Here is a 24,645-nt window from a genome sequence, read left to right on the forward strand (position 1 = left end):
TGTGTGGGGGGCTCTGCCACGAGCCCCCCGACCCCTCCTCACTCCCCCAGCCCCACCACAGCTGCCCTGCCCACCCCAGCTCCAAACCTTTAAGAAAAAGAACCTGAGAAAACCCCCAAGGGACAGAGCTGGGGCAGGCGGAGCAGCCATGGTGGGGTCTGGGGGAGCGGGAGGCTCATGCAGAGCCTCCCCACACACAGGGCTGGGCAGCGAGGGGAAGGGTGAATCACCACCCACCCCAGCAGCATCCGCTGAGTTGGGGTGGTTTGCTTAGATATTCAATAGTTTTGACTAAACAAGATAATTCCTATTAGTGCAAGTGCTGGTAGCTGGGCCAGGCGGGGCAGCCACTGCCAGGCTGGGAGAGCGGGTGGGGGATAGGCCTGACTGATTCAGAGATTCAGCAGCAGCCAAATCTCCAAATCAGACTTGGCCAAATCGATTCAGGACAGTGATTCAAATCACTGTATTGAATCACTGTCCCCTGAATCTGCCAAATCCGAAGCAAATACTAGCTGCTTCGCACAGGCCTAATAACAATACTTTCTGCAAAACCGTTTTTATTAGGTCTGTAATATGATGCCTAGAATGTCTGTAGACAAGTCACCAATATGTAGAAATATTAACAGTTCAATTTGCAGTTTATCAAAGAATATATGAGCAGTCATATATGTGAATCTCAAATAATTTATGTAAGGCTGTAAATATCATTCTAGGAGAGGAGTCACCAGAAGGCCAGCTGGGAGGCTCAGTACATACTTTATTTAAAACAGATGAGCTAAATCATTTGGTACCTTTCCCATTAAAAAGAATTCCTTGAAACTCAACTTCCAGCTATATATCACACATTAATAAGAAACGTGTGCTAGCAACCAGGGTCCCAAATTAAAATCCAAGCTATAACACTAATCTCCTGATCTTTGGAAAGTTCACTAAACCTCTGCCTTGATTTTCCATGTATTTGGAAAGGGACAAAACTTAAACTATTAGTTATGTACATCACGATGCTCTCTGAGAAATCGTTAGTAGTAGCCTGCGAAGCACTCTGAAGATGAAAACTTCTGCCCGAGTGCTAATTATTATTGGCCAGTAAAATCATTGTGTGTACCAATTGTTTCCAGTGTCCGAACTAACAAAAAAAGGAAAGATGCCACTGGTGTTCTAGTGAGACAATCATAATGTATCTAAAACATATAATACAGTTCTAAATAACATGTATTTTTATCATGAAGAGCCCAGCAGATCAATCTTACATGGTATTAAAGCATATGAATCTTTGCAGCATAAACCATGTAAAGGAGCCTCAGCAGTACAATATATTTTCAAGAAAGAAAATATAACTAATGGGATCAGGACTGATATCAACACTAATATAATAGTCAAGGATAATTAAGTATAAAAGGAGCCATAGTCTTTTAACTTATAAATTACTATTTTGGGTACCAGTTTAGAAAACACATTATTTGTCCCTTTTGCACTGTTATCCTTCCCACTCCAACTGGAGTAAGAGAAGAGTTGTTTTAATTTTTATATTAGCAGCCAACATTAGCTCTCAAAAATGGTAATGCATCATTTATCCAAGTGGTGTGCTTAGATATTCCATAGTTTTGACTAAACAAGATATGTTACACTAATAGGAATTATTTTGTAACAAAAGTTGCTTAAAGAATTTAATGTTAACTAAGATAGCAGCTTTGAAAGGTCTCTCTTCATACTAGAGGTGCAACGATACACAGGCTTGATATCAATTCGGTACCAACATAAAGAAAATTGACTGTACTGGAAAATCAGCCTGATGCAGCTGCTAAATGCTCGTGCTTGTGCACAAACGCAGTGCAGTACTCAGAAAGTGAGTAGCAGAGCCTGGCAGCATGGAGAGCTGCATGCAGCTGGTAACTCTGTTGGGGCAAAAGGGGAGGGGGGAAGGAAGAGGCATGGGGGTGCAGAGGCATGGGGGTCCCCCGTGGTGAGGGAGGGGGTAGGCACTGCCCAGCTGGGGCAGGGTGGAGCACAGGATGGAGATACATGCACCGCAGGAGGGCACAGGGAGGGGTGTGCCCCAGATCTGCACGGGGCAGGGCTGCTGGCTGGAGCCAGGGATGTGCCGGGATCTTCTAGGCAGAGGCTGGGCTCTGGGCAGGGACTACAGAGGGGGCTGTAAATTTCGCCATAGCCCCGCTCCCAGCAGTGATGCTGACACCTGACCAGCGCAGCCCCAGCTTAACATCCGCGTCCACCCATGTGCCGGGAAGAGCCAGGGCTGTGCCGGGCATGTGTTGGCATTGGTGCTGGGAGTGGGGCTACAGCAAAATGTGGGGTGACTGCAGCCCCATCCAGAGCCCCTCCCCGCTGAGCCCAGACCACTCCCAAAGAGAGTCCAGCACAGCTGCGGCTCCAGCCCGCAGCTGCAACCTGCCCACCCCGCGCAGATCCAGGTTCTCTCCGGGATGCAAGCAGCGGTGGGAGCTGCTCCCCGGTCCACAAGCCCCATGCCCCACTCTGCCCCGGCTAGCAAGAGCCTGCCTCTATCCCCTCCCTCACCATGGGGGACGTTGATCTGCACTCCCCACTGTACCTTCCCTTTCCCCTCCCCTTCCACCACAACGGACTTATCAGCTGCACGCAACTGTATCGGAAATCAGATTGATATCAGCCAATATGCCTCCTTTAAAATCAGCTATTGGTATCGGCCCCCAAAATCTTGATCAGTGCACCTCTACTTTATACAGAAATTTCCTTTTTTAAAACAGCATGTTATTACCCTGAATAGGTTCTTCACCTCGTTAAAACTTACCACCCTGAGACCACGCATCACAGTCAAGGTGATGGCATTAAAAGCAAGATAACTACCAGATACAGCCTATTTTAACCATCTTAGGAACCATGCCAGATTACAACCTAATACAAGTACAATCTTTTTGTTGAACCAGTAAGTTTGCTTCATCAAAATCCACTTGATACTGGGCCCTCTTCAGCTAAAATGGCACCTACAACTGATGTAGAAATTAGTACAAGTTATGCTCAGGGATGTGTTCTTTTATGGAGTTGATGTTTGCCTAGAAAATGACATACGGACGTTTCCATAACAGTAGAAACGTGCAAATCTCTCCTACTTGCTGGTGTCTTCTAACACAAGCATGCAGTAAATAGTTTTTGACTTGGAGTCAGCACAAGGACATGTCTTAAGGTGCCAGCTACAGCAAGTTCATCCAACTACTCAAATTTGATGGGTTTAAATAAATACAATCAGTTTAGAACAAGAATTCCTGTTTCTGACAAGATATAAATGGGCTTCATAGTTAATGTATTTTATCTAAGCAATGAGACGTATTCTAGCTCAGCAATGAGAAAACAAAAGTTGAAGCTGGCTACAAGCTGTGGTAAAAGGTTGATCTTTTTCTTTTTCCCTCTAAAATCAACACCCGTCACAGACTTTCCAGATTCAAGGCCCTTGCAGGGGATTGCATGGTTAGTGATGTGAGAGGAAAACTGTTCTATTGGATTTGAAATATATCACCTGACTTGGGAATACCAGAAATGTCCAGAAAGCTCTTCAGGCTATTCTCATGGATTAGATTTTACAACTAGCAGCAAGTGCTGTTATTTTCCATCTGGCACATGGGAAAGAGATTTCACTGTGGGGTTTCCTATTTTTATGTTTTAAAATGAAATCTGACAACAGAAAACCTAGAGAATCTGCTTTTGAAGGAAATAACTTGCGTTTCAGTTTTCCACTGAGAGTCTGAGCAATTTAAGCATGGACATACTCTGTTAAAGATGCTACAAAAAAGTTTGTGAGCCTAAATTTACAGCAGTTTTGTCACAGACCCCAAGTGGTCACCATGGGAACAACAGCAGAAGTTACAGCCCTAGAATGAGAATACCTTCCATGCATTGTTACTGCAAGGTAAGGGAGGGGGCACCCTTGGACTGGAATCATTTGAGCCCAGTTTTTTCTCCTGCCCAGGCGGGGGGTCAGACTTGAAGATCTACAAGGTCCCTTCTGACCCTACTTCTATGACTGAGACTTTGTGGGAGATAAATAGGAGCTTTGCATGTCGGTTTTGAGTTATACATATAGGGTTCAATCTCCCATTCTGCTTGGTAGCAAAAGTTATGTTACTGTTGTGCTTGAGATGCTCTGCCAAATGGTGGAATGATAAAAAAGCAGGGCTGGAAAGGACCTTGGGAAGTCATTTAGCACAGCACTCTCCTTGACGTAGGATGGTTTAGGATCACAGAAGAGCAGAGCTGGAAGGGACCTCACAAGACCAGAGCCCTGGTCCAGCCAAGATCATCCCTGACTAAACCATCCCATCCAAATGTACCGTATTTTTCGGACCATAAGACGCACTTTTTTCCCCCCAAAAGTGGGGGGAAAACGAGGGTGCGTCTTATGGTCCGAAAAATACGGTATGTCCAACTTGCTCTCAAAAACGTCAATCCCAGAACTTCCCTAGGTAGCCTGTCCTAATGCTTAACCACCTTTGGTGTCAGAAAGTTCCTCCTAATCTCCAACCGAAATGACCTCTGCAGAAGCTTGAGGCCATTTCTTCTAGTCCTGTCCCCTACAGCCGCAGAACAGCACATCTCCATTCTCTCTAGAATTGCTCTTTAAGTATTTGAAGATTGTTATCAAATCCTCTCTGTCTTTTCTAGACTAAATAGCCCTAATTTTTTCAACTGTTTCCTCATAAATTTTGCCTATGGGCCCCTAATCATTTTTGCTGTTCTACGCTGGACTTTTCCAAACTGTCCACGTCCTTCTCGAAATATAGGGCCCAAACTAGATAAAGTACTCAGATGAGGCCTCATCAGTAGTGAATAGTGTAACCTATTCTTAAAAACTTTGTGAAAACCCTTTTTTCAAATGCCAAGAACAATGCCCAAAACGTAATACCCTAACGTGCCACAGGAAAAACAGGGGGATGAGGGCACTGTCAATATTTTGCCACTGCAGACATGAAGCAGTTTGCTAAATATGCTTAAGAGATCCAATGGATGATGATTCTCCCTATGTCTGAGAACTTTGTTTGAGAACTGTTGAAAGACCTTCTGCCTAACATATCTTATGCTCTCTGGCTAGATGAGCTTCATCTTGAAGAAGTCACAAGGAAACACAATTTAGGCTACATGTATATAACCGGATATTGAAAACTTCCAAGAATGGAGATTCCACAGCTTCTCTAGGTCAGAGGTTCCCAACCACCGAGCTGAGGCCTGGTACTGGGCTGTGGTGGGTCGCCTGCCAGGTCATGGCTTCTGCTGCCAGCAGTCACATGCAGGGTTAAAGCTGGGCAGCAGGGCAGCCCCGGGAGGCAGGCAGCCGGCTCCGTGCACCCTGTTCCGCTCCCGCCATGCCCAGTGAGGTGCTGCCTGCGCAGCAGGTATGGGGGCCTAGGCCAGGCTGGACCAGGCAGGACACCCAAACACCACCTGCAGCTGGGAGCGGGGGGATGTGGGCGGGGAAGTGCTCGGGGCAGAGTACAGGGAGTTGGCTCTGCTGTTTGCTTCTAGGAAAGGCAGCAGAGCCCCTTCTTCCTGGGCAGCCCTAGCTAGGGTCCCCCAGTGCCTGTGGCTGTGGCGATTCAACCTGATCCAATCCTTGCAACCCCCTCCACGTAAAAATTAAATTTGAATATGTAAGTTAAATTTAAATATGTTAGTTTGTTTGCCGGTGTGCAGTATAAAAAGCACTCTAGGTAGCCTGTTCCAGTGCTTACAAAGTTACTCCTAATCTCCAACCTCAATTTCTCGTTTCAATTTGATCAGAGTCACTGAAAATACCTGCAAGGTACAAACAATGTTAATTCCGTAGCATTGGCATGCATGAGACCCTTGTCTCAGCATATGCTTTCTGAACTCATGACATTTTCTCTCTTACAAAGGGAAGAGGATCAAGTGAACACTAGTTATTTTGACAAGAAACAGGACCCCTACCTGGGCGGATAGTACTATCCCTTCCAAAAAGGTGAAGCCGTCGTCTTCCGAGGCAGAAGTGCTCAATGATGTGAAAGATCTCTACAGGTTTTTCTATGTTGCCAATTTCAGGTTCTTCTGTGATAATTAAGTCAATATCAACATTAGCGTGAATGAAGTCACCATCGGTACTGCGGCGAACTGTTCCTTTAATTCCCATAAGGCAGTGCTCCTAGATAGAACAAAAGAGTATTAAGGGTCTTTCTACCTGCAGGGTCCTCCCGGGGCAGATCCAGAGAGGGTGCAGGGTGCAGCCACACCTGCTTTTTGACCATGCAGCAGAAAGAATAGCTGGGGAATTTTTTAAGCTCTGAAACAAGTAAGAATGCCCTCCCCCTGGCCTTTCTCCACCATGCTCAGAAGACCTCACACACCCCTATCCCCTTCTTTACCATTCCTCATTTCCCTGCCTGCTGCTGGTCTCTCCACTGATTTGAGGATGAAGGGAGCTCCAGAGCTGCTCCAGTCAGATTGTGCAGCGGCTGGGCTCAGCCTGGGACAGCAGCAGCAGTGGGCAGGCAGCTCCCCCTTCCTTGCCTGCTTTCCCTAGGTGATCCCCACCATCGGTTTAGGAGCAGGCATAGCAGACTCAATGATCTGTTGAGGTCCCTTCCAACCCTAGCATCTATGAACATATGAGGCCCGATGGTGCTACGGGATGATGCCCCAACACTGATTTGTGCTCCTCTCATTTTCAAGGCTTCTACGAGTGGCTGCAAAGTTTTGGAGCTGTAAACACAGAGCTGTAAAACTATGTTCCTTAAGTGTATAGATGTGTCAGTGCTGTGGTATTCACAGCCCTCAAACTGACTACTCATTTTTCAAGCTGTCCTCATTTTTAAGGCATCTAATAGCAAGCAGCCTTCTGACAGCTGCTTCCCCTTGACTCTTTCTGGAGCAGTTAACAATGTAACTACAAAGTGGACCAATTCAGTTACAGTTAAAGTGCAGTTAACTACAGCACAATTAAGCTACCATACTTCATGGTGTATAGATCGATGCAGAGTAGAAGTCAACCCCATTTTTCTGATCCAAAAAGTTAGGAATTTCATAGATCTGGTGTATAAGTCAACCTAACTTTTTGATCAGAAATACACTCCTGTGTGCCCTCACTCCAGGCTGGGCACCTAGGGGGTGGATATCTGATGCAGCGCTGCTTGCGGGGGCTGGGGCAAGAGCTGGGCTCACTGTTCAGCTGGCATGGCCCCATCCCCTGTGAGCAGTGCTGTCTGGGCCATGCCAGCTGAATGCCAAACTCAGTACTGTTCACATGAGAGGGGTCATACCAGCCAAGTGCCAAGCCTAGCCATGTCTCCTGTGAGTGGTGCTGCCTGGGCTGCACCAGCTGAATGCTGAGCCTGGCCCCATTCACTGCAAGTGGCACTGCCAAGCACCGAGCCCAGAAACACTCGCAGGGGATAGGGCTGGGCTCAGTGCTTGGCAGCGTGACTCACAGCACACAGGGCCAGGCTTGGCACTTGGCTGGTGTGGCTCTATCCCCTGCAAGTGGTACTGCCTGGGCCATGCCAGCTGAGGGCTGAACCCAGCACTGCTCACAGGGGACACTGATATGGTGTACAAGTTAAGGTTGAATTTTAAGAGTTAAAAATTGGGCTTCAAAAATCAACTTATACACTATGAAATACGGTACCAAGTAGACAGCAGGACTGACAGATTTCATAGACATTAGGTCTGGAAGGGACCTCGGAAGATCATCGAGTCTAGCCCCAATACTTCATAGCATTAGCCTTCCGTATATGGCTTGTACTCTTTCATGACAGTTGCTATATGTTATTAAATGTTTCTTCATTCCTCTTGCATTGTTAGCATACTCCTGCCCACAATATTTATATCTACCAACTTTATTTCTTCCTTCCTTCAGGGGCTTGAACTTCACTATCATGATGCCACACACTAGCTTTTTTTTTTTTCCTGATTAGGCATTATTATGACTACTTGAAACCAAAAGCACTAAAAAACTAACAGATCTTATGCAAACACTTCCAACTTCCCCAGCTCAAGAAAAGAAATGAGACACTGCTCTGTGTGTTTGCTGAACTGAAAGTGAAACAAAAATTAATCACAGTTTTAGTTTTGATTTTGCTTTCAACTTGCAGTCTGAGATGAAATAAGAATTTTAGCTTTGGTTTTGATTTGACCTGCAGAGTCAATTAGGTGAGAGATGGGAATTGGTTACAATATAAGCAACTGTGGTGTGTCATGCAGTGAAACTTATTTTGCACTTATTTAGTATACATAAGTGGAGACACTGCGGAGATATACCACTACAGTGCAAGAATCTGAGGGCATCAACTGACTAGGACATAGTACAATTTAAGCCAAGGGCACAGGACAAGAATTCTTCATAGAAAGAGGAGCAGCGGGGGATTGGTGGCTGCATTCATTACTCCACAACAGCAATTAATGCTGTCACCACTCTCCCACTGTCAAATTTATGGACCCATGATAAGCCCTGTGGGCTAAATGACTATTTTGCAGGCCGGATCTGGCCAGCACGCTGTAGGTTGAGCACCACTTTGCTAGAGCTTGTAAAGTCTTTCCAACCTTATTTTTGTATGATTCTAATACAAAAGAGATCTAAAGTGAAACTATGAAACTATGAATCTGCACAGATGGCTTCTTGAATTCATCTAAGGCAGGGGTGGGCAAAATGCAGCCCATGAGCCAGATGTGGCCTGCCACAGGGCTCTTAAGAATTTTAGAAAATTAATATTTATCTGCCCCTGGCTGCCTATCATGCGGCCCTCGATGGCTTGCCAAAACTCAGCAAGTGGCCCTCTGCCCAAAATAACTGTCCACCCCGATCTAAGGAGCACAAACTGGTACTCTAAATGGCACTAACTGAGAAAGCACCAAGTTATTTTCCTTATTGTTTGCCACAAACATTAAGAAATCATGTTAGTGTAGCTTGTGAAAGCAAGCTTCCAAATATTCTTTTCTACTGCTATAACTATGCAAGAGGGAGAAAAGTCAGTCATTTACAGAGCATTTTTATAATATGCCTCTTAAACTGGTCTCCATCTCCCAATTCCTTGCTGGAAGTTACCACGATGCACTAAAAACAAAATCAGTGCTAAATGGCTAGTGTAGCTCAAGGAAAAAAAAAAAAACAGTTCAAAGCTTGTTGAATTAACTGTATCTTGCACTATGTCTTTCTTTCCTCATAACATAATAGATTGATGAAAGTGACTAACAAAGGATATATGAATGGAGAATCGCCATAATTGATACAAGATGAAATAAGGGCTGTACTATACATACTAATCTCAGTGTTTTGTTTTTGGGAGTACTAAACTCAAATGAGCAATTTTCCTCAGACCATAAACCACTGATTTACTAAGCATCACCAGATGGTTCTCAAAAATAGCAGACAAGAGTATATAATCAGTTCTAGATTTTTGGTAGAAATTTTAGAGTTAGGGAACAAATATCAAAAGTAAAAACACAAAGTGACCTGTACTGAACTTATTGACAAGCACCTTACTTTTACACTTCTCTGATCCCTAGTTTAGTAGAATGAAAGCACAAAGATGACCAACAAGGCAAATCACCAATGAAGCCAGGAGTGGTAAACCTGTGTTTTAACACTATCATCTGCCAAAAATTAAAATTCAAAAAGTAGAAGGAATATGGCTTCTAAACATCCCAGGGTACTATTTTGTAGTTATCAGATGTAAAAGTTCAGTCAACAGAAAGCTTAGCCTTTTATTTTTAAATTCTGTACATCTGATATGGCACAATAATCAGGAAACATGCTCTTCTTCAAAATGGTGAGAGAAGATCCACCTGGCAATCTGAATGAGCAGAATAAAGCTGGCTGCAGTTATCCTATTTTTTTCTTGTTACGTTATCAATTCTGATAGTTTTGTTGCATATTATGTGACTTGGGCCCTTGACACATTCACAACAGACGTGATGGAATCTAACCCACAATCCTAATGAACATGCATTCTGCCAAGTTACATGCCTGGGCTCCCCCTGCACCAACAGGATGAAACCAATCAGCTGATTGTCAACTGGGGCCAGAAACCAAACTGGTCATGGGTCCCATCTGACTACCAGCTTGGCATATGGGGAGCCTGACATCAGGCCATGACAGCCCCCAGTGCTAGGCTCCTCCTATACCAAGACTATAAAACCACATTTGCCATCCAGCTGAGTAGCACATCTAGTTTTGACAGGTCCTGATGCATGGGGAGGCAGGCACCGGGCTGCTGCAGCTCAATGTCAAGCTCTATGTCCTGGAAGCTCTATAAACCTTGTGCACTGACCAGCAGCATGGCATATGTGGTTTTATGGCTCTTCATAGACAGGGAGACTGGCAGCAGAAACCCAATGCCTGTTTCCCAATGTAGTAGGCACTATAAAACCATGTATACCACCATGGTGGGTGGCACATGGGTTTTTTGCAGCTCCCAGTGCACGGGGAGCCCAATGCCAGGCTGCAGCAGCCTGATGCTGGCCTCCCCATGCACCAGCATACATCAAAATCAGCTGAGTGGTACACATGGTTTTATAGCTCCCTGTGCACCAGAAGCTGTATAAACAACACGTGCAGCCCAGATGGGCAGCAAGTGGAGTTTTGACAGGTCCCAGCCACAGATTTAGTTTACAGCATGATACAAATAAGCCATAAAGTTATTCCCCATTATATGGAACGTGGAATAACTTTGTGGTTCATTTGCTGCATTATTGTACCTTGATTAGGGGTGCATGTGTGGCTGGTTACTATTCAAGCTGCAATTAATCTGCATATCACATCTTAAATGTAACATGTTGGGGGCATTAGGCATCAGCAAATAGGAAAAGCTTTAAATATTAGCACCCAAACAACCTACCACTCTTCCTAAAACAGATCTATAAAGCCTAAATAAATCTTATGACATTAATGCTTTAATTGCCTATTCTTATGAACAACTTGTTTAATTCTTATTTTACAAGAAATACACATGTACATATACCATATTTACCCAAAACAAAGACAACTCTCAAATTCAAGACAACCCCCTAATAATTAGATTTCATATATGGAAAACTATATGTTTGTTATTATTTTCCACATACAGAATCTAATTATTGGAGGGTTGCCTTAAATATGTCCCCCTTGCTGCTGCTGTGGGGAAAGCAGAGGCACTTGAGCAAGCAGCAGAGACAGACAGGTGGTGGGGAGGCAAGTGGCATTTGGAATAGTTGGCCAGAACCCTAGCCTTGCCCCCCGCTGCATGCCTTCCTACCACCTGCTGTTCTCTCCCTGCCCCTCCATTTGCTAACCCCAGCTAAACTGGGTGCAGAGGGTGCCCCAGAGCTGCTCCTGACCTGCTCCTGACAGGCACTGGGTACTTGAACTATGCACAAATCAACGGGATCAATCTAACATCAGACCAGGATGCAGACACTGAATGTCCTGATGTTATAAAAGACTGCTTCCTGGAGCAGTTAATCCTACAACTTACAAGGATTTGGTGCCAAGGGGAAGTGTTACTGAGCCACTGGGCAACAGCGACTGCAATGCAATACGGTTTGACCCCAATGTAGGAGGGGAGACAAAAAAAATCTACAACAGTAGCCTTTAACTTTAAAAAAAAAGACCATCAAAATGATTTAAGAAAGCAATCTCTTAAAAATAAAATCTTTGTCTTAAAAATTATTTTAAAAAATAAATAAAAGAACTTATAAATGTGTTTAGCAACAGCAACTTTACTGAGAAAAGTATATTCAGAATTTCATAGATTTCATAGACATTAGGGCTGGAAGGGACCTTGGAAGATCATTGAGTCCAGACCCCCGCCCAAAGGGCAGGAAGTCAGCTGGGGTCACAGGATCCCAGCAAGATAAGCATCCAATTTTCTCTTGAAGGTGTTCAATGTAGGTGCTTGAACCACCTCCGATGGCAGACTGTTCCAGAACTTGGGGCCTCGGACAGTAAAGAAATTCTTCCTTATGTCCAGCCTGAAACGGTCTTGCAGGAGTTTATGACCGTTCAACCTAGTCATCCCTTGGGGCGCTCTGGTGAACAAATATTCCCCCAGATCCTGGTGGTCCATTTGTTCACCAGAATATTTTTCCTTCACAGAAAATATATATTTCACAACATTAAACTGTTAAAAGCAAAACTTATTTTGACAGAACCTAACTTTAAAGAATTTAAAAAGTCAAAAGCTGCTCTTCTAACAAAAACAAATATTTCAGTTCTGATTTAAAGCAACTAGTGTTCTTCAAATATGAAATAAATATAATCCAGTACGGGAACTAAATCCCAGCCTGTTTTTCCCCAGCTTTTGGTTAGCAGAGCTTTTGCTCAAACATCTTTGATTTACATATCAATAGTGGGTTTGTAATATTTGACAACCTAGAAGTCTAAAACAATCAACTTCAGCTCTAGTAACAGGTAGGCACAATGAAAACAATAAGTCATTCTAGCCAGCTTCCATCATTACCCCTCAGGCTGATCGAGTGGGAAAGAATTTCCATGAACCCTCTTCCCCAGCTATCTGCATTTCAATGAGACTTGACTGAATAAGACCATTGAGAAGGTTAGAAAAGAACTTCATGATGCAATGGATACAGATGATACTTCTATATTTAATCAACTTGAGTAGAGTCTAGAATTGGTGAGAAATTCATCAACTATTCTGCAAAATACCTTTCCACATAATTCCATCTACACAGAGAAATTAGAAAAAATATAAAAACCCTGGGTTGATGTTACTCACACTATCGATTACAGTGGAGCCTCTGGTGTTTGTTTAGATCAGCTGAGGTCAAGCCATACCTTTGTTCTTTGGAACACAGCTTTAGGGTCCAGCGTTTTAGTCTTCCCAGGGTTGTTTTTATTAGTTTTTATCCAGCAGATATCTTCACATCGTCTATAACCCCACTTGCGTAGACACTATAATGTTTCAAATAAACACAAAAATAAAAGATAGTTATATTACATCAAACACTGAAATAGCAGTTTAGGTTTAAAACTATAACATGCAACAGATTTGTCTGAAGCAGAATCAGTTACGAACACATGAACCATCAGGGTTTTCTCTATGCTCACGTTATAGCCACATTTTGTAACAAATCCCCAAAACACAATTTGTGTTCATATTATCCATCTCTGCATACATCCGATTTCTGGAAACCGGTCTTTTCTGGAATCATCACCCTCACTGGTGCAGCTGGACACCAGAGTTTTTATCATAAAATCCAAAGTTATTCAGACCAGGCAGTATTATTTTACAAAAGGGTAAAATTTAAGAGGGTAAAAAAAAGAGTGTATTTTTACAAGAGGGTAAAAATACCAGAAGTTACCGTATGATCACCTACATTAAAGTCCCCATTGTTCCTACTACAGGTAAAGTCGATTTACAAATGGGATTTTTACAAAAAAAAAAAGTGAACGAGTCCTGAACAATTACAATAATTACAGCTGTTAAGAAAGCTAAGTAAAAATTTGGGGGAAAGGAAGTGTATGAATTTAATCCCTAGTTTTTGATGGAATAAAATCTGAGAGGGTAGAGGGGAAATCACAGGACTCTAATTATCACCTTTGTGGAAAACTGTTTGACTACAGCAATTCTGCTCCAAAAACATCACACATTTTTTCAGGCAGACTGTGTTAGAAAAAAAATACTATATAACATAAACATTATTGGCTTTAGCCACCCTTTACTCAAATGCAAAATGTCCTTAACAAGACAGCCCGCACAAAACTGAGGAAGAGGTGCTACCACATAAGCAGAAATAACTGGACACTCTTATTGAAACCCAAATCTAAGCAACAAGCACAAATCATCAGAACATAGGAAAAAGATTTTAAAACTCTGGCAAGAGAACAATAATAAAAGTTCTATAAAAAATACTAATAGTTTTGATTTGGTAAATCACAGTGTGCCTAGACTTAGGCATACTGGGTACTGACAAGACATGGAAACCACCCCCCCAAATCCCACGCTGTACTAGAAGAGGAATCACGTTAGTTTGACCTGGCTCCCCAGCATCTATATAGCTTGCACACTTCTGCAGGGCTTTTTTGGCACTTTTATCGAATAGCTGATTAAATCAGCTATTCGATAAAAGCACCCGCAAATTGTAATTGAGCATTTATTACAAAATGTGGTGGGAATGCACAAGCTATACAAATGCTGAGCAAGTCGGGTCAAACTGACACAATTACTCTTCTGGGCATGTGCTGCCCTTGGTGCGGGGATGCATCAAGCTGCAAGTAAAGCACTGAGGGGGGTTCTCCTCTGTAAGTACCTACCAATAATAGACAAGATACTGCATATAAAAGTTATGTTCTATAACTTGTTGCAGCCAAACAAACCAAGTGACAGCTTATTTATATTGAATTAATTTACAAAAATAAAAGTGTTACATGTACCAACCAGAGTTTCTCATAACTTATATAAGACTAGCACCATCTTGAAAGCCTGCACCAAAAAGCACATATTCAGCCATGATTTGTTTAGTTAAAAGAGTAATGCAATCATCACAAATAAGGCTCCCTGCTCCCACTGGAACTGTAAGAGTTAGAAACAAAACTGTAATGTATCTCTTTAGAGACTACAGATCCTCAGGCAGTTCCAGCTGCTCATCCAGAAAATAGCAGAGTCTAAAGAGTTAATGATGAATTAATCTGAGCATTCATTGTACCTCTCAATGCAAAATTAAGTGCCCCTCAACATTTCAAGTTGAGGACTCTATGCAGCAAAAAGTGCTATTGTAGAATCTGGTGTTAATCTAAGCTGAGAAGAAATTGTAAATTAAAATATATTCTTACCACTCTGCCAAGATCGAGGCCCTCTCCTGAGCCACACCATAGAAAGACAAATGATCTCGGGGCTGCAATCTCTTCAATTTCCAGTTTCATAATCTACAATGAAACATTTAATGTTTTCCAAATGAAGTATTTGTTTAATATATTTCACATGGTCGCAGATTCTAGTGGGAAGAACATTTCTCATGTTTTGCATTGCTATGGAAACTTTAAGAATACTCATTAATTAAACATATTCATCTAGTCTCATTTCCTTTACTGCTGACACCATTGTCCAATAAGTTTATTAAATAAAAACGAATTCACCAGTACCCACATGGTACCATCCTAAGTGTTCTAGCACTCTTCTCTCTTGCTGTAAATTATAGGGCATTCAGAATATTTAAAAAATAGAAGCAGAAAACTGGTTTCAATTAAAAATAATGCACAGCCATTTTGGAAATATATACAGTTATTGGCCACAGTGATAATTATTCAATTTGAAGCGAGTGAAACCAACTCTAACATTGAATCCAAATGCATTTATAATCAATACAGTTTTCCTGAATACATGCATCATCTTTGCGTCATATCTCCTTAGCAGTGTAAGTGCAGGGCATCTGTTTTTCTTTAAATGCTCATCTAAAACTAGCCTGATACCTATTACTTTAAAATACTTCCATTTGCAGCTCTAGAGAAAATAAGTGTCACAATGGAGGCTCAAAAAGTGATGAACAACATTTAGGGTACAATAACTTCAGATGCATGCATCTGTTACTCATTAAACGTTGAAAAGATTCATCTATAACTTGCTAACACATCAAATCAAGACTCATTCACTGCCATTGTGAAAAAATAATGATGCAACAGAAATGGCTGGAAGATACAATAGTGACACTTAAATCTCTTTCCTTGTACACTTCCTCAATGCTTCAACATGTCTTGCTGGAATTGTAATGTGAAAGTTTTCCATAAGCTTACAACAGGTATGGTGTCACTGTTTCCAAACCCATATGCTAGAGAGAAATGAGAGTTTGGGTTACCAGTGGCATCCATATTTTTTCATCATGTGTATGCGTCTCAACCAAACTTCTACACTTGAAAGTTTTATGAATAGAAGCCATAGGCTTGTTCTTAAATCATGACAAAGAATCAGGATATTTTTCCTAGCTTTGTCTCCAATTTAGAAAGATTCCATTGACTAACAAATCCACTTCCATTTCCATTCATTAACAAATCCATTTCTTTTTATTTTAAAAAACAGGTATCTGCAAACTCTGTATTTTCCTGACTTCTAAATCTGATGGTTCCTGGAATAACTGTGTTTTTTTTTTAATAGACAGAAACTCTTATCTTTCTAATTCTGTTTCCCATGGACTAAAGACAAAAATGCTTAGCTAATGAAGAAAGATCTTGCTCTTTGGATTCAGTTCTAAAAAGCACTCCAAGCAACATGGCTGGCATTGTCAACTCTCACTATTTTGAACAGCACTCAACACTCAGCACCTCAAAGAACTGAGTTGCTATGCCCGATCCTGGCTTTCCAAGCTTTTTCTTCTTGGGGAGGATGAATGACAGATGAGATAATCATGCAAAATTATGGGTACAGAACTGTTTAAGACTGCAACAATGTGGTTTTTTTCTGCTTATGGAAAGACTTCTTAGAAGTGCGTTATGTTTAACTTAAAAATATTTCTCCCGGTGCTAACTGAATCAGAGTATACACATTTTAATACTAAAAAAGTAGTGAAAAGAGGAAAGGGGGGGAAGGGGCTGTATGCTTATTTTCTAGAATACAACTCTATCCTGGTATCTCCACCCCACATCTTTTAAGATATTGGGAACTCTGATTTTGACTCTTTCAAAAATGCCTATGGTGTATAAAGTGATCCCCCATAATTCAAGAAACAGCAACTCCAGAACTAAGGGAACTTGACTGTCAGATATCTGAGGATTAAGATGGAATTGTGGTTGCTTTTTGCTAACTCTTGTTCAACTCCAATACCTGACAAACACTTCAGAGAAAGGAGAACTGAACACTCCCTTACCCTTCCAGTTCAGGAACTAGTTATCATAATACACTTTCAGAGCCTGCTCAGTCAGTCCTTCAGCAAAACCAGACATCAAACATAATGCTCCTGATTTTTCAAAATATTAAAAACAATCAGAGAAAACAGAGTGGTTTTATTTACTCATTTTTTAAAACATCTTTAAGGCCTTCTCAGTGCATCAGAAAGGAGTAAAATAGCATATGCCCAATTTAAAAAGTGTTCTGAGAGTCACTTAAATACATGTGGATTAAGACCTTAGTTTTAAGAGGTGTAACTATTTGAACAAATCCTATGCAAAAACCCTACGTTAACAAACCTAAACTGATCTGGGTGAACTTCTATTTTACACAGATGTTTACAAAGACTTCTGGAACAGCATGGAATACAAAAAAAGCTTACATCATCCCAAGTCCAGCATTTTTCATTGGCTGTGATGCCAGTCTCTCTGTAATATTCTTCCAATGGAGGTTCCAACAGAATCACATCAAACTTGGATTTTAGTTCCCTAATGTCAAAAGCCTCCAAGTCTGCTTGTAAATACCTATTTGAACAAATAATGAATTATGACAAAGTACTTGGACAGGGTAGAATAGTGGTTCCCCCATTAAGTTCCACTTCCTTAATGTCAATCAAGAGCTATGTTTTCTCTTAGACTACACAGATATAACACATTAAGTACAGCTAACAGTGCATTAAATATTTTATTTTACTTATTTGCCAAGCAAGCAGTCATAGTGATGATATGAAACAATGAACAGGGGGGTTAGGAGGTTGTAGATCCCTCAGACCTTATTAAAACTATTGTTTGCAAAAAAGGAGCCCTCTTCCTTGAAGGTGCTATTAGGATTGGAGGAGAAAAAACAGGGCATCCATTTGTATGTCCAGATCTGGTACAACACTGACCTTTTCCACAGAAATTGGTTATGGGCACAGAATGCATTTAAAGAATGTCTACAATTAGAAAACAGAAACCAGTTGCTTCTCATCTCAGCTCCTCGTCAGAGAGAAATTTATAGATTTCACAGCTCAGACAAAAATCTATTTTTACTTTGAGTTAGGGAGACAGACGGGTGGCAACCCTAAGACATTTCACAGACGTTATTTTAATTGTCCAAGGGCAACTAAAAATGTTGCTGTATGATGGAAACACTGAGTAATGTGGGTGACTTCACAGGCAAACAATAGGCTGTTGGTAGGGGGAGACGGAGGGGGTAGGGGGAATGGGACAGGGGAAAGAGCCTTGCAAGCTTGTGCTGGTGGAGCGGGGCAAACTAGAGAACCCCAACTGTGCAGGGGACATTTCCTTGCTGCTCGACCTTGGCCAGGGAACCCCAGGCCAGGACCAGCCATGTTAGGTCTTTTCCCACTCCCTGCACAGCAGGAGGACAAGTCTGACTGTCCTTTTATGCCTCTAGCAGGCTTAAGATCCAGCACAACTCATCCTGGCCCAGGACCCCTAGTCTGGGTCATGGGGGATCATGTCCCTCCTGCTTCAGCAGCCTTATTCCAGCTTGTACACAAGTGTTGTGAGGGTGACTGGATGAGAGTCCCAGGGCAGCCGCTAGGACTGTGACGACAGCCCTTGCTTGCCTGCAGGTATGAAGGAGCAGACAGCATGCCTGTCACCCCTACATGAGGCTCTGTGCTGCATTAGATAGCCCAGGCTGCTGCTCTGGGACTGGTGGAGAAGGTGGGGGAGAGGAGCAATGCACTGTGGGATGCTGAAGGACCTGACAAAGTCCAGTCACTGGATGTTTAACTCGCTTCACGCTCAAATTAAATCACAACAGAAACCAGTTATAAAGATACTCCACATTTAACAAGTAACATCTTCATGGTTTGTCTGTCATTCTATCATGATATGTTCCCTGAATGTGTGGCATGTAACAATTTATGATGCGATTAAAGAGTTATTTTCTTACAATAGCTGTAACATCTGCCACAGGCCCAAAAATATAATACATCTTTAAGCTCTATATATGTTTTGCATATAAGGAGTGTGATCATATACAATCTACTGGGAATTCTGTTTTTAAATGGTATAATAAAGCATGATATAGGGTAAAAGCAACATATTTCTGAGATTTAAACACACAAAAATGATACCTGCCCAATCCACCTATATTTTCCCTTCTTAAACAGTGCAAATTATTGTTATAGCTCCATGAAAACGTAAATTCTCAGTCTCCTGAATCTCCTGACTCAGACAAAGGTATCTTCCAACCATACAGCCAGAAGGGGATTTTTCTATTGATTTTATTTTGTCTAATTAGGGGATACCATTTGAACTGACGAGTTTTGCATTAATGCAATAAAAAAAGGTAGTATTCAAAATGCTACCATAAGCGAATAATAGTGAGAGTATAAATAATTAAATTTAACATTTTTGAAGCTCTCATCAGGTTTCAGAATTCTTTCATTGAAATTAGCATATAATTAGCATTTCTCAGTTATTCTGAAATTTCAAAGGACTGTGCACATAGAAGTGCTAAAAGATTCTTCTTCCTGAATGCAGATTAAAATTAACACACTAATTTACTTTCATAAGGTTTTAACCAAGCAGGATAAACACATTGCATATTTCAAATTAGAGCTGAAAATCTGCAGAAACTTGAAGGTTAATTAGGTTTAATACATAGCTTCAGATTTTCTTATTTTAACATAGATCAGAACAGCATGGAAACCAATATATCTTATATCTTATTCACACATAAGGTATTCCTATTGTAAGAACAACCTTTTCATAATATTCGGGTCAAAGTCTTAAAGAGGCGATTGTCTTTTTTTTTTTTTTTTAAAAGGCTTCCTTGTGGTTTGAAACTATAACATGTTAAACTTTGATTATTTCTCCTTTCTGGCTGCCAGGTATGTTTGCATCTCAGTGAGGTTGAAAGTACAGTTTAAAAAACAGAGCTTTAGTTTTTATAAACAACCATTCTCCAGTGAAAAAAAAAATCTAATCTATATATAAACACCAATTAAACCCCTAGATTAAATTACCCAAAATAAAAGTTATATTGTTTTGAAGTTTTGGTGATTTAATTTACATATACAAAACAGAAATAGAAAGTGTAAATCTTTAACAGGTGCTGAAAGATTTGTGGAGCAGACAGCTAATATTAAACCAGTCTGGAGAGGGGAAACCAGTTTCTAACAAAAACACTTACATGGGGGGAGTGTTAGATTTAGCAATTAGCTCATCCTTCAGTCTAATGAGTTCTCGAAGTTTCGGATATTCTTCAAACCTGTCTGCTAAGCCTGAGTTGAAGAAAACATGCTGTTAAATTTAAACATTTTCTGTGGCAGTAAAAGCTATAAAGCAGACAACCCCAAATATTATCTCAACTTTACTGCAATTTGCAACTTACAAAGTTCTTTTATGTTTGTTCATCCATTCAGTTTAAAGCTCATGATCTACAAGGAAACATTCTCTTTTACTTTTTGTCAAAATTCCTGGTTTATTGTATTTAACCAGTAGTTCTAACATGCCTCCCAATTTAATGGAAAAAACGGACTGAAAAGTTAATTCTCACACTTGCTAACACTGCAGGTATCTGAGCAAATATAAACAGCATTTCCTCCTCTCTCTCACAAGTATTTCATCTACATGAAACCCTCAGGGTTACCAGAAATAATGGCCACAAAGTAAAGAATAGATTTAGATTGGACATAAGGAAGAAATTCTTCATGGTGAGGGTTGCCAAAATATGGAATGGGCTTCCAAGGGAGGTGGTGCATTCCCCTACCTTGGAGGTGTTCAAGAAGAGATTGGATAGGCATCTGGCTGGGGTTACTTAACCCCAGTGCTCTTTCCTGCCTGGAGCAGGGGGTCAGACCCAATGATCTGCCAGGTCCCTTCCAACCCTAGAAATCTATGAATGAACATGAATGAAAACAGTCATGCTGGCTTGGTTATGGCTGCTACCTTGCTGCCTCCCTGAACAGCAATGTGAGGGGAAGAAAAGCCAAAACTGCATATTAGTAGTAATGTAAACCAAATGCTAACAGCATAGTGGTCTGAAAATAATTTTCACAGAGGAATAAGACTCAGTTTAGGACCTGAGATGTGTTACAACCTGCTTTTTTGGAAGTACTCTACCGACTTCGGAGCTAAAGCTCCTTTTTTAATAAAAGAACTGAAAGGAACTTGTTTCCTGCTAGAAGACATGCATGATCCAGAATATGAAGAATTTATTACAAATGCCAAATTCATGTCACAACCTGTAAAAATGGATATTGAGAACATTTGGTGTTAATCACTCAGTAGATGGCGGGAGGAAGTAAGTTTATATTGCAGCAGCATCCAGATGTCATATCAGCATAGGTTTTGCATTAGCACAAAGACGTGTTTTGCACCCTGAAATCTCATTTTACCTTGTACTGAACCTATGCTTTATAAAAAGACAGCTGGATGAATTTAGTACTGTCCAGAATATGTACAACTATACTGACTTAAACTGTTATGCCTTCCTGACATGATCTTTGGTACTAACCTATCTTGCAGAGGCGTTATTTTCTGTATTTTATACATCAAGAGAAAGACTGATGTCGAAGGTACTTCTGTGGCAATAAGCTGGATCAGGATTAGAAAACAGTCATCCATAGGATTGAAGGACAATTTATCAGTCCACTAGACCACACTGCTTCTCTGAACAAGAGCTCCATAGTCAGAACTAACTGATTTACTGTGAAGTGGGAAACCACCTAAGGGGTACTTCATCTTCATATTTAACTTGTACAGCAGGAAATACAGTCAAGTTTTATCCAAGTCTCTCTCATTCCCTTATTTTTATAGAAATCAAAATAAAAGTAAAAATAAAATCAAGCATAGATGCAAAAGGTGCAGAAAAATGAGAAAGTCAGTTGTTAGGACTACTCTGACATACCCACATCTCTGATAAAGTTCTGAGGCCTGTGCCCGGTATCCACGAAGTGTTGGCAATAATCATTGTGAGGATTTAAGCTCTGGGTTCCCTATAAAAAAGGAAGGAAGAAAATGACACACAGTTCACACACATTAGCAACATATAAACTAGGAAATCCTAACTGTTGTAAGACTATTCTACCCCTTTCCTCAACCTGTGTTCTTAAACTAAAAATATCTCAATTACTACAATTTTTAGCTGTTGATGCAGGTTCACTGTGGCTCAGCTTGGCCTGAAACATGGCCTATTTATTAATTTGATAATCAGGGGGTGCCAATTCTCCCCTCAATCATATTTTAAACTGCATCAGCTACGGAAACAGCTTAAGGCAACCATATCAAGGTAGATCTAACTGCAGGAATAGCTTACCTTAAGGAATGTACTGGAATCTTTGTAAATCTCTTCTTCATAGGGCAGGTTCTCTTCATCTTGCTGCAGCTCTACTTCATCCTTTGGAATAAAGCACATTTTATAGGCATGTAGGCTCACGTGGTTTCTCTCCTCATTATGATTCCGCTTCTTAATGAAGGAAGAAGTGGGTTGTTTATGAACATTAGGTTCCTGCAACAGTAGATCATGAATGGTTCCAATGCCAGTTTCGGAAAAGAATAAATAACTGACATGTTGCAGAAAGGCCTCTTTTCCTCCTCATTACTGAGCAGGCTGGGTTAGTTACCAAGGTGACCTTAGAAATAATGAGCCAGGTAAAGGCTATTCATTTTTAACACCCTGTGGTGTGGCAATTGATACAAAGCAAGGCAGAGAAGTGCTCTGTCCTGAAAAGCATGAACTCTAATAGACTAAGGAAGCAACATATTTTGCTAAAACTATCTGCTGGAAGAAACCCTTGCACAGCTATCCCCAGTTAAAACATCTCCTGATCAAGGAAAACTGGCAAGACTTTTAGTAATTAAACAGATTCCCTCCATGATTCAATTACAGTTGAGGCTGTAATGAGTCACTAGGGCACATCATATTTATTTCCCCTCTCTCTCAAATGCCTGAAAATATCTGATTGGCTATCAACTTTGCAAAAATTGTGAGTGGCCAACTATAAATCGAGAGAGGATGCTATCTTCAGAAAAGTACAAGTAAACTACTTTGCCCATATAAGTAAACATCTCTAAAAATTTCCTACACATATTTTTTTTTTAAATGACAAAAGGTGCCCATGAAGCATTCTGAAACCTAAACCGCTACACTGTTCAAGGCTGAAATCAGAGAAAAACCAATTATTCTTTCTTCATCTAATCTTTTATTTTTTCCGTCAGTAAAATGAGCAAACATGTATTTTCACCACAAAACTGCCGCAAAGTATTGTCAGACTAGTTGAAGTAGTACCTACCAGAATAATATACAAAGAAAAATACTATATTTCATTCACCAGCTAAGTTTAAATGGAAGCAGCAGACACCAAAAAGGACAATACATTTTTACATCACAATACATTTAGTAGCACTGCTGCTGTCAGGTTCCCTCAAAAGATCTTCCTAGCTCTAAAAATAAGCAGAACACTTAATTTTGAAATATGTCATATAAAAAACTCAGTATATGTTATTTAGAGAATGCACTACTGATTTAACAACCCCTAAAACTGAATTCAAATGATTAACTTACCATATCTTATGCTGAAAAAATGTAAGGATAATGTGATAGAAGGGCATGTATGTGTACTTATTTATAGAATAACTTACTTACTTTAAACTTACTTTAACAGACCACTGTAAAAAAACCATTAAATTTAAAATGTCAAGATGCTAGCTCCATCACTGAGGAGTTATCAAGCAGGAAAAAATAAGGTCAAATCTTTTTGACTTAAGGAAGGCAGATGGTTTTATATATGAGTAAATTAGTCTATGCCTTGATTCTTCAAAAACATTTCTGCTACTAGTTATTCGTAGATTGTAAGGGGCTGGAAGGGACCTCGCAAGATCATCAGGTCGAGCCCCCTGCACTAGGCAGGAAAGACAACTGGGGTCAGGTGACCCCAGCGTGGTGACCATCCAGTCTCCTCTTGAAGATCTCCAGGGGAGGTGATTGCACCACCTCTGGAGGGAGCTTATTTCATAGTCTGGACACTAACTGTGAAGAAGTTTTTCTTTGTGTTAAACTTGAAATGGTCTTCCAGGAGTTTGTGGTCATTACTCCTGGTTTTCCCCAAGGGTGCCCTGATGAACAGCTGTCCGCCAAGCCTTCTCTTTTTTAGGCTGAAGAGGCTCAAGTCCTTCAACCTTTCCTTGTATGGCTTGCCTTGCAAATCTCTGATCATATAGGTGGCTCTTCTCTGGACTCTCTCAAGCTTTCCCATGTCCTTGTTGAAGCACAGCACCCAGAACTGGACACTGTACTCCAGCAGCAGTCTCACCAATGCTGAGTAAAGTGGAAGAATCACTTCCTTGGTTTTGTTTGAGATGCCTCGGTTGATGCATGCCAGAGTATTGTTTGCCCTGCTGGCTACAGCATTGCACTGACAGCTCATGTTCCTACTATGGTCTATTATTACCCCTACATCCCTTTCAGTCGTGGTGCTAGTCATCATGGCGTCACCGAGCCTGTATGTTGGGGATTGTTTAACGCCATATGGAGCACCTTACACTTCTCAGAGTTGAACTTACAAGTTCAGAGTTGAACTTACACTTCTCTTGGCACCCCCTTGATGCTCTTAACTGAGTGTCCTGGGGGTCCGAAGCGTTTACTTTGAAAAAATTAGAGAGTGTTCAAAGCAGGTTGGTCGCTGGAATACTCCAGCAAGGAATAATGGAATAGGACTCCGGTTCTATTTTGTTGGTTTTCGGAACTGGGGCCATGATTAAGAGGGATGGCCGCGGGCATTCGTATTGTGCCACTAGAGGTGAAATTCTTGGACCGGCGCAGGACAAACCAAAGCGAAAGCATTTGCCAAGAATGTTTTCATTAATCAAGA

At 41.2% G+C, this 24,645-nt stretch overlaps 1 protein-coding gene across 1 annotated transcript in view; it reads right to left on the bottom strand.

The window, feature by feature from the left end:
* Positions 1-24,645, bottom strand: part of METTL14 (methyltransferase like 14) — a 39,288-nt gene that overhangs the window by 3,918 nt on the left and 10,725 nt on the right. Inside the window, exons 4-10 of the mRNA XM_019534050.1 lie at positions 22,092-22,172; positions 21,684-21,771; positions 19,965-20,055; positions 17,197-17,338; positions 14,771-14,863; positions 12,773-12,889; positions 5,941-6,151 (exon numbers count right to left, since the gene is read on the bottom strand). Of these exons, the coding sequence (XP_019389595.1) occupies positions 5,941-6,151; positions 12,773-12,889; positions 14,771-14,863; positions 17,197-17,338; positions 19,965-20,055; positions 21,684-21,771; positions 22,092-22,172 (823 nt within the window). The remainder of the gene's footprint in view (positions 1-5,940; positions 6,152-12,772; positions 12,890-14,770; positions 14,864-17,196; positions 17,339-19,964; positions 20,056-21,683; positions 21,772-22,091; positions 22,173-24,645) is intronic.

Source organism: Crocodylus porosus, unplaced genomic scaffold (genome assembly GCF_001723895.1).
Source record: "Crocodylus porosus isolate Cpor-Errol unplaced genomic scaffold, CroPor_comp1, whole genome shotgun sequence".
Lineage (NCBI taxonomy): Eukaryota > Metazoa > Chordata > Crocodylia > Crocodylidae > Crocodylus > Crocodylus porosus.